The sequence below is a fragment of the Schistocerca cancellata genome, chromosome 3 (genome assembly GCF_023864275.1).
Source record: "Schistocerca cancellata isolate TAMUIC-IGC-003103 chromosome 3, iqSchCanc2.1, whole genome shotgun sequence".
Taxonomy (NCBI): Eukaryota; Metazoa; Arthropoda; class Insecta; order Orthoptera; family Acrididae; genus Schistocerca; species Schistocerca cancellata.
Window position 1 is genome coordinate 266,302,768 of NC_064628.1, and position 15,162 is coordinate 266,317,929.

General features: G+C 39.0%; 1 protein-coding gene across 1 annotated transcript in view; it reads right to left on the reverse strand.

Moving 5' to 3' along the window:
- The window catches only part of LOC126174922 (cytosolic carboxypeptidase Nna1-like), a 551,652-nt gene that overhangs the window by 357,629 nt on the left and 178,861 nt on the right, over positions 1-15,162 (reverse strand). The window contains exon 7 of the mRNA XM_049921363.1: positions 6,027-6,140. Coding sequence (XP_049777320.1) covers positions 6,027-6,140 — 114 coding nt within the window. The remainder of the gene's footprint in view (positions 1-6,026; positions 6,141-15,162) is intronic.

The following is a 15,162-nucleotide window of genomic DNA, read 5'->3' on the forward strand; positions in this document are numbered from 1 at the left end:
TAATTCATTATATACTGAACATTCTGGCATGTAAGTAAATCCTCCCCCGGAACCATGGACCTTGCCGTTGAGGGGGAGGCTTGCGTGCCTCAACGGTACAGATAGCCGTATCGTAGGCGCAACCACAACAGAGGGGTATCTGTTGAGACGCCAAACAAACGTGTGGTTCCTGAAGAGGGGCAGCAGCCTTTTCAGTAGTTGCAGGGGCAACAGTCTGGATGATTGACTGATCTGGCCCTGTAACACTAACCAAAATGGCCTTGCTGTTGTGGTACAGCAAACAGCTGAAAGCAAGGGGAAACTACAGCCGTAATTTTTCCCGAGGGCATGCAGCTTTACTGTATGATTAAATGATGATGGCATCCTCTTGGGTAAAATATTCTGGAGGTAAAATAGTCCCCCATTCAGATCTCCAGGTGGGGACTACTCAATAGGAAGTTGTTATCAGGAGACAGAAAACTGGCATTCTATGGATCGGAGCGTGGTATGTCAGATCCCTTAATTGGGCAGGTAGGTTAGAAAATTTAAAAAGGGAAATGGATAGGTTAAAGTTAAATAGAGTGGGAATTAGTGAAGTTCGGTGGCAGGAGGAACAAGACTTTTGGTCAGGTGAATACAGGGTTATAAATACAAAATCAAATAGGGGATATGCAGGAGTAGGTTTAATAATGAATAAAAAAAATAGGAGTGCGGGTAAGCTACTACAAACAGCATAGTCAATGCATTATTGTGGCCAAGATAGATACGAAGTCCACGCCTACTACAGTAGTACAAGTTTATATGCCAACTAGCTCTGCAGATGAAGAAATTGATGAAATATATGATGAGATAAAAGAAATTATTCAGGTAGTGACGGGAGAAGAAAATTTAATAGCCATGGGTGACTGGCATTCGACAGTAGGAAAAGGAAGAGAAGGAAACATAGTAGGTGAATATGGAATGGGGGAGAGAAATGACAGAGGAAGCCGCCTGGTAGAATTTTGCACAGAGCATAACTTAATCATAGCTAACACTTGGTTCAAGAATCATGAAAGAAGGTTGTATACATGGAAGAACCCTGGAGATACTAGAAGGTTTCAGATAGATTATATAATGGTAAGACAGAGATTTGGGAACCAGATTTTAAATTGTAAGACATTTCCAGGGGCAGATGTGGACTCTGACCACAACCTATTGGTTATGAACTGTAGATTAAAACTGAAGAAACTACAAAAACGTGGGAATTTAAGGAGATGGGACCTGGATAAACTGAAAGAACCAGAGGTTGTACAGAGTTTCAGGGAGAGCATAAGAGAACAATTGTCACAAATGGGGAAAGAAATACAGTGGAAGAAGAATGGGTAGCTTTGAGGAATGAAATAGTGAAGGCAGCAGAGGATCAAGTAGGTAAAAAGACGAGGGCTAGTAGAAATCCTTGGGTAACAGAAGAGATACTGATTTAATTGATGAAAGAAGAAAATACAAAAATGCAGTAAGTGAAGCAGGCAAAAAGGAATATAAAAGTCTCAAAAATGAGATCGACAGGAAGTGCAAAATGGCTAAGCAGGGATGGCTAGAGGACAAATGTAAGGATGTAGAGGCTTATCTCACGAGGGGTAAGATAGATACTGCCTACAGGAAAATTAAAGAGACCTTTGGAGAAAAGAGAACCACTTGCATGAATATCAAGAGCTCCAATGGAAACCCAGTTCTAAGCAAAGAAGGGAAAGCAGAAAGGTGGAAGGAGTATATAGAGGGTCTATACAGGGGCGATGTTCTTGAGGACAATACTATGGAAATGGAAGAGGAGGTAGATGAAGATGAAATTGGAGATCTGATACTGCGTGACGAGTTTGACAGAGCACTGAAAGACCTAAGTCGAAACAAGGCCCCGGGAGTAGACAACACTCCATTGGAACTACTGACGGCCTTGGGAGAGCCAGTCCTGACAAAACTCTACCACCTGGTGAGCAAGATGTAGGAGACAGGTGAAATACCGTCAGACTTCAAGAAGAATGTAATAATTCCAATCCCAAAGAAAGCAGTTGTTGACAGATGTGAAAAATACCGAACTATCAGTTTAATAAGTCACAGCTGCAAAATACTAACGCAAATTCTTTACAGATGAATGAAAAAACTGGTAGAAGCTGACCTTGGGGAAAATCAGTTTGGATTCTGTAGAAATGTTGGAACATGTGAGGCAATACTGACCTTCCGACTTATCTTAGAAGAAAGATTAAGGAAAGGCAAACCTACATTTCTAGCATTTGTAGACTTAGAGAAATCTTTTGACAATGTTGACTGGAATACTCTCTTTCAAATTCTGAAGGTGGCAGGGGTAAAATACAGGGAGCAAAAAGCTATTTACAATTTGCACAGAAAGCAGATGGCAGTTATAAGAGTCGAGGGACATGAAAGGGAAGCAGTGGTTGGGAAGCGAGTGAGACAGGGTTGTAGCCTCTCCCTGATGCTATTCAATCTGTATATTGAGCAAGCATTAAAGGATACAAAAGAAAAGTTCAGAGTAGGTATTAAAATCGATGGAGAAGAAATAAAAACTTTGAGGTTGACTGATGACATTGTAATTCTGTCAGAGACAGCAAAAGACTTGGAAGAGCAGTTGAACAGAATGGACAGTGTCTTGAAAGGAGGGTATAAGATGAACATCAACAAAAGCAAAACAAGGATAATGGAATGTAGTCGAATTAAATCGGGCGATGCTGAGGGAATTAGATTAGGAAATGAGGCACTTAAAGTAACTAGTAAAGGAGTTTTGCTATTTGGGGAGCAAAATAACTGATGATGGTTGAAGTAGAGAGTATATAAAATGTAGACTAGCAATGGCAAAGAAAGTGTTTCTGAAGAAGAGAAATTTGTTAACATCGAGTATTGAATTAAGTGTCAGGAAGTCGTTTCTGAAAGTATTTGTATGGAGTGTAGCCATGTACGGAAGTGAAACATGGACGATAAATAGTTTAGACAAGAAGAGAATAGAAGCTTTCGAAATGTGGTGCTACAGAAGAATGCTGAAGATGAGGAGGTATTGAATAGAATTGGGGAGAAGAGGAGTTTGTGGCACAACTTGACTAGAAGAAGGGATTGGTTGGTAGGACATGTTCTGAGGCATCAAGGGATCACAAATTTAGTACTGGAGGGCAGCATGGAGGGTAAAAATCATAGAGGGAGACCAAGAGATGAATACACTAAGCGTATTCAGAAGGATGTACGCTGCAGTAGGTACTGGGAGAAGAAGAAGCTTGCACAGGATAGAGTAGCGTGGAGAGCTGCATCAAACCAGTCTCAGGACTGAAGACCACAACAACAACAACAACAACAATAAGTAATAAATTGGAATGTTTTACTCCAAAAAAGCATCCATATTACTGTTATGATTGGCAGTTTTGTATAAGTCATCTTTCTCTGCAATAATTTTGCTTATTTTCTCACATAAAAGTTTCTTGCCTTCGAAATTTAGACGCATCTCATGTTTGGTATGTAGGCATTTGTCCATTTTACGTATATCCACTATTCTACATTTTCCAAATGAAGCACGCATCTGTTTGATTTTGATGTTAATTTTTCATATCTCCTTGTTGACACACGAGTTGCATATTAGGTCATGCCTATGAGGCAGCGTTGCAACTAGTTGCATTTTGACATTTGTTAGCTTCTAAGAACTTTTACAGGTTTGCTAAGCAATTTTTTGCCTCATTTCTTATGACATTGTTAGCACCAGCTATGTTCACAACATATTCATTTTTCACCATCCTTTTTTTCCTGTAGCTTGACACTGGTAAAATTTTTCATAATTGCAACTAACTTTATTATTCCCATTGCTTGTCTAGTAAAATACTTGACAGGTTTCTGACATGGTTGTCTGTTAAGAAAAGGACACTGTACCTTTTTTGTGACCAATGATTGATTCTGTTGTCACTGTGTTTTGCAGTTGTTTAGTTTTCTCCACCCCTGCATTGCTTATGAACTTCATTTCCATAACATTTCACACTTTCATGTTTGTCACTAACACTTGTTTCAGTAGTAATTGCAGTTTGATTATCATCAGCAAATGTATACAATTTTCGTGGTAATAATGGTTCACAACACTTTACAGGTGTTAGTTTTTTTCATATTCAATTTGGAACAGTGTGGCTTGGACCTGAGTGACATCATGCCCAAGACTCTTCCCACCCATTATAAAGTGGTATTCCATCACTCACTCAACCTACACAATTCCTAGTCCACTCCTATATCACTAACACTTCCAACCCCTTGCGTGGCAATCATCACTGTGGAAGACCTAGGTGCAAGATCTGCCTGGATAACCTTCCAGCACTTCCTTCTACAGTCTGTCACAGGCTTATCCTTCCCTTCAGAAGCTGCACCACTCAGAAAACAGCCATGTCATATACCAACTCTGCTATAAACACTACCCAGCTTTTTATATTTGTAAGACTACCAACAAGTTATTCACCAGGTTGAATGGCCACCACCAAACTATTACCACCAACAAAGTTGACCACTAAGACCAACATGCCCAACTTCAATGGTTACTTCACAACCTCGCCTACGTGTCATCTTCTCCCCACCACCAGTTTTTTTTTGAACTTCACAGATTGGAATTATCCTTGCAACAAATCCTTTCCCCCCATAATTGTCCTGGCCTCAATCTCTGGTAACCAGCTTCACCTACACTCTCCACCCAACAGTTTATCCTTTCTCCATCGTATTACCCCCTGCCAATTCATGACCTCATATCATCTTCAGTGTGAGCTGTTCCCCACTACTCTGACATCTGTGTATCACATGTCTAGCCTATGCACCTGCCAATCCTCCCTCCTGCATTCCTAGCCAGCAAACCTGCTGCCTCCCTCCAAGGCACTAGCCATTCATCACTAACCTCTCTTCCTGCCTCTACCCACCCCATCTGATGCAACTCCTAACCCAACCTAGCCCATCTTCCAAACTGCAATGCTAGAATTGTGCATCCAGTTGGTGCCATGGAGGGACATGGGTGTGTGAAAGCATGCATATGTATGTATTTGTGTTCTAGCTCAAGAAAGGGTTTACTCTGAAAACTTGAGCAAGTTTCCTTTCTTTATTCTGTGTGTCTGTCAACAGCTAGACACTCCTACTTTTCGATGAGTGGCTTCCTTTACTCCTACAGTATTTAGAAACTTTTTCCTTGTGCAGAAAAGAGTAAATTACTCAGTAATGACAGTTTTCAGTGTTCTACATAGTGATATCAAGAGCAAATTGAAAGAATCCACCAAGAGCAAATTGAAAGAATAATTGTTACAAAATACCTTCTATTCAATTAGTTATTTGTTTAGCAGAAATGAGTGCATACAGCAAGAAAATTGTGTTTCATTCAGTTGTAGACAGACGATCCAAAAAGTAAAAACTATCAATACATCGTAATAAGTATATGGACGTAGTTATTGTATAACTGAGATGGACCATTTAGTGCAAGGATAAATATATTTTTTGTCATAAAAGATGTAACTGATTTACAAATGTTTAGATATTACTACTATCAATCTAATGTCTTGTCCTGTATATCTTGTTGTATTATGTACATTATTTATTTTTATTTATTATGATGTAACTTTAGCTGATATGAATATTACCTTGAAGCTGCAATATTGTACTCTACTGTATCCATTATTGTACATTTTATGGAATATTCATGATTGTAAATATTGTAAAAACACTGACTTGATCCACATCCTAGAAATTCTAATGCTACTGAGATCAAAAAATCTCACAATTAAATAAATATTACATTTTGCAACCATAATAGAATTATTAAATTTGGCCTAAAATATAACAAATGTTTTTTTTATCTGAGCCAATCAAAACAACAAAAAATAGAAAAGAATATAATGAGGAGAATGGGTGGACTACACATAATCCAGAGCTCCAAAACACAGAGACTTTCCACTGAATCAAGTAATGAAGTATGGGGGAAAAACCAGAGAGTGATATTGTTACATCTATTATATTTATGTCACATACTCCAATTTGTTATTAAATTAATGTACACTTACCTTTGAGTCTTCCCCATAAGATGGTGCTGTAATGGTTAAGTAATAAACATTATTTCCAGCCAGGGATCGGCACAATAACCTAAGTTTGCTGTATGTTGACTTTATTGGATGATTCTGTAAAAAATGAAAAAAATTATGCTAAAAATCAATATGTATTTTATTATCTGGAGGGGCAATTTCAAACTTGAAAGTTATGTAGATAGATGAAGGTTATCCTCAGAATTTTTAGTTTTAGGACAAACCTTCTATTGCACTGCAGTGCCACAGAATTTTGAATTAATTAAATGCTGTAATATGCCAGACATTTAAATAAATAAACAATGTTTCCTTATAAAATGGAGACATATTTGAAATGATTTATATTTAAATATCTGACTATGGTAGCTAACAACTGAACATGCTGTATTACATTATTTCTTAATGAACAATCTGAGAAGTATGTTTCAGCTGAACATTATTTTTCTCTTATTGAAAGTAATACTTCACTTACATAATTATCTTGTTTATTAACTTAATTCAGCAACTGAAATGCACAGTGAACATATTTATCAGGACACTAATAGAAACAGATAACTGTCAGCAATAAAAAGTAGTTTAAAAAGTTCTGGACTGTTTAATCACCAGGGAAGTGAAAGACTGTATTCGGTGGTTTTCCCAGATGTATAGTATAAAAAGGAAAATTGAAAAACTAGGGGGGAATGAAAGATCCCTTCAGTCAAAATTTGATAAAGCAGGGAGAGATGTGGACAGGTTAATGATGGAGAGAGTGTGATGGAAAATGTTGTTCAACTTGAATAATATTATTCACTTATTCCTCACAAGCCAATAAAAGATGTCCATATAAAAATTCTGGATTGATGCATGAGCAGATTCAGAGAAAGGCAACTGAGCATCTCCACTGCAGTGAATGGGTTGCTTATGCTTTGGAATCGTGGCTTGGCCGTGTCTTAGAAATTAGGGAGTAGATTGGCAGGGGACAATGTCAATGCCTGACAAACAGTTGGAGAGACATAATGTAAAACGTCATTCTGTTCTAAGACTCTATTTGGGGATTTTGTTCTGGTCTACAAATTAATAAGAGATCTGTTCACCTCACATTGTAATTGTTATATATGTGCAATAAAATACAGAAAAGTATTTAGAAAGTGGTTACATCATTTCATAAAAACTTGTGCAGATCAGAATTCTGTTATAGCACTCAACCCTCTGCAGATGGTGAAGAAGTCAAGCAGCACAAATCAGTGGCACTATATAGCAGGTCCACTGAATCAAGAAACTTCAAGAAAGGTGGCCATATGAACATAATTAAGGTAAAAATTACTGTGATATCATCAGGATGATAAATCATTTGTGGAAGTAACATGCCATATTGACTTCATCCAGCTAATAGAAAATGGATGTTACATTCCAAGAGATTGATGAAGTGCATAAGGAAACAAAGGGAAAGTCACAGGACTTTTTCTAATAGCCTTGAGGTAAATTTAGGAAACATGTTTGACCCACTGCTTCACTTATGAAATCAATAGGTATAGCTAGGACACAACAAACTGTTAGGAGATCTAAAAAGTAAGGATGCAGGAAAGCCGTTATGTGAAAGAAATTTTGGTTGTTGTTAAAGTATATTTACAACAAATGATGATCATGAAAAATGTAGTTACTTTGAAAAAAAAAAAAAAAACAAAAAAAAAAAAAACACATATTCTCCCTTTCCACTAATCACCTGCCGATTTTGTGTACTAGTTGATTTGAAAAGTTACATAGCTTGACTGTTTTCAGAGAACACTATCTGCTGTCTATTTACTGGAAAAGTTAAGAACCTGTATAATATGAACATTAGTATTACTAGAATTTACATCCCGAGTCCAAAAATTCTCTTAAATTGTAGAAGGAGTGGCTAGTAATGCATGAAACTCTTTTACTTTATTTTAAAATTCTGACCTGGAGATTGCTCACTCCCTTCCTGATGTCTGCTAACAACCTGTTATGCGTTTTTTGCAACTGCTATTTCATAAACAAAATATTTTATGTGGAATATAAAGACATGCTCCTGGGATGAAAACTTCTGGGCAAATACAACTCAGTACTTCATTTTCAATAAGGAGACATTGTCAGAAGTGGAAGTAGTATTTAACATACTTCTAGGATGTCTAATAGGACAAGTATTAAGGAAAAATTCAATTTAGAAAGCTGTTGAAATTACAGGGGGACAGAATGGGTACCATTAGGAGATCAAATGTTTACTAATGCTAATAGAAAACACTTCAAAGTAGAAAATATTAATCCTAGATTTCATAAATTATATGCTCAGTTTTCAGGGAGGAAAGATGAAGTGGTTGTAGATGGCTTGAAAAGGAGTGAGGGGCAAATCACTCAGATCACAAGTTGAGAGAGCTCCTGATGTACATCTACTGAGTTGGAAGACAACACAGTTCTTGGAGGCAATCAAGGGAAATGCAGTTGTGTACAGGAAGTTTGTACAATGAGAAACTGTTGCAAAATTGCAAGAAAAACTTGGATGATCAACACTTGGTTCAACAAATATTAGCTGACCTTTGCAACATATAAAAATGTGTTGAAATGTATATGAGACAAGACTCATTGTTTGATTAAATTATCACTGATTTATTGGTGGAGCAAATAATGTCAAGTATTTACAATTTCAATTCATGGTAAATTAAAATAGAATGAAAACACAAATCTAGTTTTGGGGAAGCAAATGCCAGACTGAGATTAATTTAAAGATTCCTGAGGAAGAGTACCTTATCCCTGGAAGAGGTTCCCTACACAAATCATCCAACAAATTCAGTAATTTAGTATCATTGTGGAACATGCTGCAGCAATCTAATCAGAACACTTGGTATTTAGACAACTGCTTCACAGCACATTTTTTTCATTATGTCCTTTGCAGTAATTAATACTACTCTTTCCTCAGAAATAGTCCAGAGCATAAGTATAAAACTACAACTTTTACAAAGACTTAAAGGCTTAAAACTAGTACAGAAAGGATTCAGAAATGTGGGTTCTATGTATTGAACAACCTTTCAGAGCACACTGAATGTCTCATGACTAACATGGCGGGCTACCTCTAATGAGTACAATGTTAAACTCTCTTCCATATTACTTTTTGGTAATGTGATGGAGTTCCAGATTAAATTAAACAAAATTCTGTAGTGCAGCTCCTACTACTTCAATTAAGAGAATCTTCACAGAAACTGGAAATCAGAAAGTATGCCTCCAAGAATGTAACCAAAGATCATCCACAGATGTATTTCTTATACAAATGACACAATGAGCTTATATGATGATTATCAGCTGTTGTGACTTCTCAAGTGACTTGATCCAATTATTGTTTTTCAGTACATTTCAAGCATTTGATTCTGTGTATTTCTGCATTAGACACAGCATTGCTTTGTCAAAAATTAGACAGAAACCACAGATGACAGAGTCATCTACAAGTTATCAAGCAGAAGTGGTGGCATCTCCTCTCTCCTTTAGAATGGTCACAGCCAACCTTCTTCCAGAAGATGAAAAACTGGCACTCTCACACTTGGTGCCATTTCTAGCAATCATCTTTGTAGAGCTATTCAACTTGACCTGCTGTGGTGGATGAGGTGAGGATTGACATAGACCAGAATCAGAATCCTTCTCCACTAATCCCACCTTGTTCACATGGTCTCCATAATCATCATCTTTACTTGTCTCTGGTACAAAACCCTCATCTTCATCAATGAAGTCAATTTCAAGTTCAACATTAGAATTCTCTGAGACCAACATTTTTTTTTTTTCACCAGAAAGTTTACACTTATGAAACATCATGAGTGATTGTATCAAATGCTTTTTATTAGTCTAGGAATATGCTCAGGGTATGTTCCTTCTTATTTAAGGCCTGTACCATTTCATACAGAAAAGAAAATGTTGCTGTTTTGAATGAATGATATTTTCTAAAACTATGCAATGATTCTATTAGTGTATTATATTTATTTATGAAATTAGATGGTCTTTCATGTAAAACCTTCTATAGAATTTTTGAAAATAGACAGTAGAGAAACAGGTCCATAGTTTAACACCACTTTCTGGCTTCCTTTTTTGTGTAGTGGTTTCACTTTAACAATTTTTAAGCAAGTTGTAAAGTTCCCAGTTGAGATGGACAGGTATATGAGTTTTGTCTATGGTTCAGAGATCAAGTCTACACATATTTTTACAACAAAATCTAGCATATTGACTATTCCTAATGAGTAGTTGATTTTAGAAGCTTGATTTCCTGCTGTTCCTCTTGTATTCTAGCTGGCATGACAAATAATGTGTTATCTACTAACCAATGTTGATGCATGCAGGATGTTTCTTGGTGAAATTTTGCTTGTACGTGTGCTATCACATTCACAAAATAATGGTTAAACACATTAGTTACACTCTTTGGTTTGCTGATAGTTAATTCATAACATAGGAATAAAAAATAATTCTGTGATCTTTCATATTTTATTAATTTACTACACATTTTATTGACCAAGTCTCTGTTGAAACATATAACTCATACAAGTTAGCCACCAAAATATACAAATATTCATATGCAAGTCATAATATGGGCCACCCAATCCAAAAATCTTCAGCTGCAGGTGAGCTCTTACACAACTAACATCTCCACTTGAGGGCATGACTGCTCAAGCCAGACTTCACAAAATCCTCACTAGAGTACCAACTAATCCAGCAGGTACATTGAGGAAGGAGGATGGGGAATACACAAAGATAGCACATGAGTCATTGGAACTGCTCCTGAAAACTCACTTTCCTCAATATTCTATGGCGGACAACATAGACCAGAATGCAATCCCTGTTAGACAATGGTTCCCAGGCACTCGAAGAGAGGACTGGGAATTGGGCAAGGAGTGCGTCGACTTCAATAAAATCCAACTGGCGGTGGGAACATTCCAACCATTTAAGTCACCTGGCCCAGATTGAATCTTTCCAGCTCTCCTGCAACAGGCAGGAGAGAATCTCATAAGAATCCTATGCGGAGTATTCAGGGTTAGCCTAACAGCAGGGATCATTCCCAATGCATGGAGGGTAGAGGACGTTGTTTTTACTCCAAAGCCAGGGAGAACTGATCATACCAAGGCGAAGGATATGAGACCAATCAGTCTGTCCTCCTTCATTCTTAAAACATTGGAAAAACTGGTTAATGTAAATTTTGGAGAGAGGAGGCTAATTAGGGCTCCTCTACATTCAAACCAACACACATATCAACCAGGTAAATCATGTGAGACGGCTCTCCATCAACTCAGTGGGAGGGTGGAGGAAGCATTTCACTTTCAAGAAATAGCCCTCTGCATCTTCCTGGACATCGAGGGGACATTTTAGTAACACAACCTTCGATTCCATGGTTAAGGCAGCGGAGGTGCATGACCAAGGGACCACTATAAGTAGGTGGACTAGGGCCATGCTTCATGGAAGGAAGGTAGAGGCCACCACAATGAATGAAAAGATGGTAATTAACCCCACTAGAGGTTGTTCATAAGGAGGAGTTTTGTCCTCTTTATTGTGGATTCTAGTGGTGAATGAACTCATTGCAGTACTAAATTCCAGACAGTGCTTTTGACAGGGATACGCAGATGACCTTGTCTTAGTAATACCTGGCAAATTTACTGACACTGGTAGGAATATGGCACAAGGTGCATTGGACATTGTGCAAGACTGGTCCATTAAACAGGATCTAAGGGTTAATCCTAACAAGATGGTTGTGGTACCATTCACTAAGAAGCATATCCAACACTCAAGTTGGAATCTAAAGCTCTTCGATGAAACTCTACCTGTGAAGGGGATAGTGAAATTACTAGGGGTAACCTTAGATGAGAAACTAACATGGACCTCTAACATTAAGAGCATCTGCTCTGAGGTGGAAGGTACTCTAGTGAGTACCAGTGTGGCAAAAACTGGGGCCTAAGCCCCAAAGGAATACACTGGATATACACCACGGTTGTTAGACCTAGGATCTCCTACAGGGCTGTAGTGTGGTGGAAGAAGGTAGAACAGCAGGTTGCAGGTAAGGACCTTGCTAAGGTGCAGAGACTGGCCTGCTTAGCCATAACAGGGGGGAATTAGCAGCACACCAACCACTGAGATGTAAGCTGTGCTGGGCATGCCTCCACTAGACCTTTGGGTCAAGATGGAGGCAGCAGCTGGTGCATACAGACTGAAAACTGGTAAAAACTGGATCTCATTGGGATATCCAGAATCACACACTAAAATAGTGAGTGAGGTAAATATAGGAGAGGCTAGGGAAATGCTGGCTGACTATGTAATAACTCCCAATTGCTTTGACAAGCCTTACAATATAATAATTAGAAGCAGGGAGCAGTGGGTAAAAACAGTTCGACACTGTACGGGGGACATTGTCTGGTTCACTGATAGATAGAAATCAGACCAAGGTGCTGGGGATGGGGTGTGCAGGTTTCAGCCGAGACTGGAGGGCATCATCTCTCTAGGAAAACTGGCCTTGGTATTTCAAGCTGAAATTACTGCAATCAGGGTGTGAGTGGAGGAGAATATCCATAGGTGCTACAAGGACTGTAGCATCTACATTTTTTCAGACAGCCAGGCAGCCCTGAAATCATTGGCAGCTCCTGCAACAAGATCTAAGATTGTTGCAGAATGTCACATGGCTCTGGTGGAGCTAGGGGGAAGCAACAGGGTAAACCTAGTGTGGGTCCCTGGCCACTCAGGAATCAGTGGCAATGGACAAGCTGACAGATTGGCCAGGATGAGGGCAAAGGCTCCATTCATTGGACAGGAACCTGTCCTGACAATCACCAAGGCTATGATCAAACTGGAACTATTGAACTGGCTTAGAAGACAGCACATAGAATACTGGACCAAGGTCTATAAACAAAAACATAGTAAGCTTATGATGCCAAAGCCATATTCTAAAAGAAGCTCTGTAATCCCTGGCTTGAACAGGAAAGAGATTAAACTCATGGTTGGACTGATGACCGCCCATGGGAATTTCAAAAAACACCAACATACAATGGGTACAATGGAAGAAGACCCTGACTGTAGGATCTGTGATAAGAGTGAAGAAACTACATCACACTTAATCTTAGAATGCACAGCACTGGAGAGCAAGAGACACAGAATTTCTGGGACAACTAGACATGAAGAAATTATGTCTAACAAAAAACTGGTAAAGGGACTCCATGCACTATTTAAGGTCATTGGTTGGCTTTATTAGAGATACAGGGAGTGATACTGCACAATAAATTCAGTTTTGGTGCAGGCAGTGGCAGGTTAGACAAAAGCTGTTCAAACAAATTTCGGGCTTGCAGCCGGTCGTCATTCAATACTTCGCACAATATTTCAACTGCGCACCTGCCAGTCATCTTCAGGTGAGCCGTCGCAGACTGGCGATAATGTCCTCCGCTCCGCAATATATAGCGTACTGTAACTATTCTGCGCATGCGTCGAAAACTTGATAGTTGAACCAAAGCTGCCCGCCGGCAGCGCCCTCGCTGGTGGAATAGCGGAACTCAGTCGCCCTCTGCGTTGCTGTTTGCCACGGTCGGTGACGCACTCTGTCATCTTCGATTTGAGCAAATCGTGGAGATAATGGGATTCCATGCACTGTCCAGCTGGTAGCCGCTGTCACGGTTTAACAGATTTTCCGCCAGTCGTATTTCTACGGATTCTTTAACAATGGAGTCCCAGAAAGACGTTGCTGTGGAAGCTGACAAAGGTAATGCAACTGTTTTGTTACCTCGTGGTGTGTATAAAGATAAGATGTATGGTCTGCTAAGTGACTCTACCTATAGGAGGATTGATTACGATCCTACAGAACGCGTGCAACGAAAAACTTCAGCACTATTAAATTCCTCCTCCTTACCGCAAGAGACCATCAAGAGGTTAAAACCACATGGTTGTGTACCTTCAAGACTGTATGGCCTTCCAAAGATTCATAAAGAGGGTCTTCCTCTGCGTCCAATAGTGAGCAACATTGGAGCTCCTACATATGATTTAGCTAAACATCTCGCTTCCTTACTGAGACCTTTCGTAGGCAAGTGCTCACATCACATACGAAACTCAGCTGATTTTATCAATAGACTGGGGGCTCTTTGTCTTAGCAGTGTAGACCTTCTAGTAAGTTTTGATGTGGTCTCACTTTTTACAAAAGTTCCTCTTGCAGATTCTTTGACACTGATTGGTAACATGTTTCCTGTTGATATCACTGCTTTGTTCAGACACGTACTTTCCTCAACTTATTTTATGTTTAATCAAGAATATTTTGAACAGACTGACTGTCCCTGTCTCCTTTGGTCGCCAACCTTTTTATGGAGGATTTGAAGAGAGAGCGCTTGAATCAGCTGCCCTGAAGCCAACAGTTTTTTGGCGGTATGTGGATGACACTTTCATAGTGTGGCCTCATGGAGAAGATAAATTAATGGAGTTTCTACATCACCTCAACTCCATTCATAGAAACATCCTGTTCACCATGGAAATAGAGAAAGATGGTTGTTTGCCTTCTTGGATATCCTGGTTCAAAGGAAGAATTATGGTTCTCTAGGGCATTCAGTTTACCGGAAACCCACTCATACTGATTTGTACCTGCGAGCATTGAGTTGCCATCACCCATCGCAAACCATGAGTTTGCTTAAAACACTTGTTCATAGAGCTCATACTGTCTCAGATCTAGATAGCTTATCTCAAGAACTCGCCCATCTAAAGACAGTATTCAGCGAAAATGGGTATTCCATCCGGCAGATTAACAGGGCACTAACAGTTAAAACTAAGAAGCAGGAAGTGAATAAAGAGGAGAACATGCTGGAACAATCTTTAGCTTTTCTTCCTTTCGTTGGCAACACTTCATTTAAAATAGTAAGAATCCTCTGAAAATTTCAGGTAAAAGTGGTTTTCTGCCCACCATCGAAGATTGCAGACCTTGTGGGATCAGTTAAGGACAATCTGTTACTACGAAAGGCCGGAATTTACAAGATACCGTGCCAATGTGGTATGGCTTACATAGGTCAAACCACACGCACCGTGAAAGAATGCTGCACTGAACATCAACGTTACACCCGCCTTTTGCAGCCAAGCAAGTCCGCTATTGCTGAACATTGTATTTCTACTAGACATTCAATGGAGTATGAGAAAA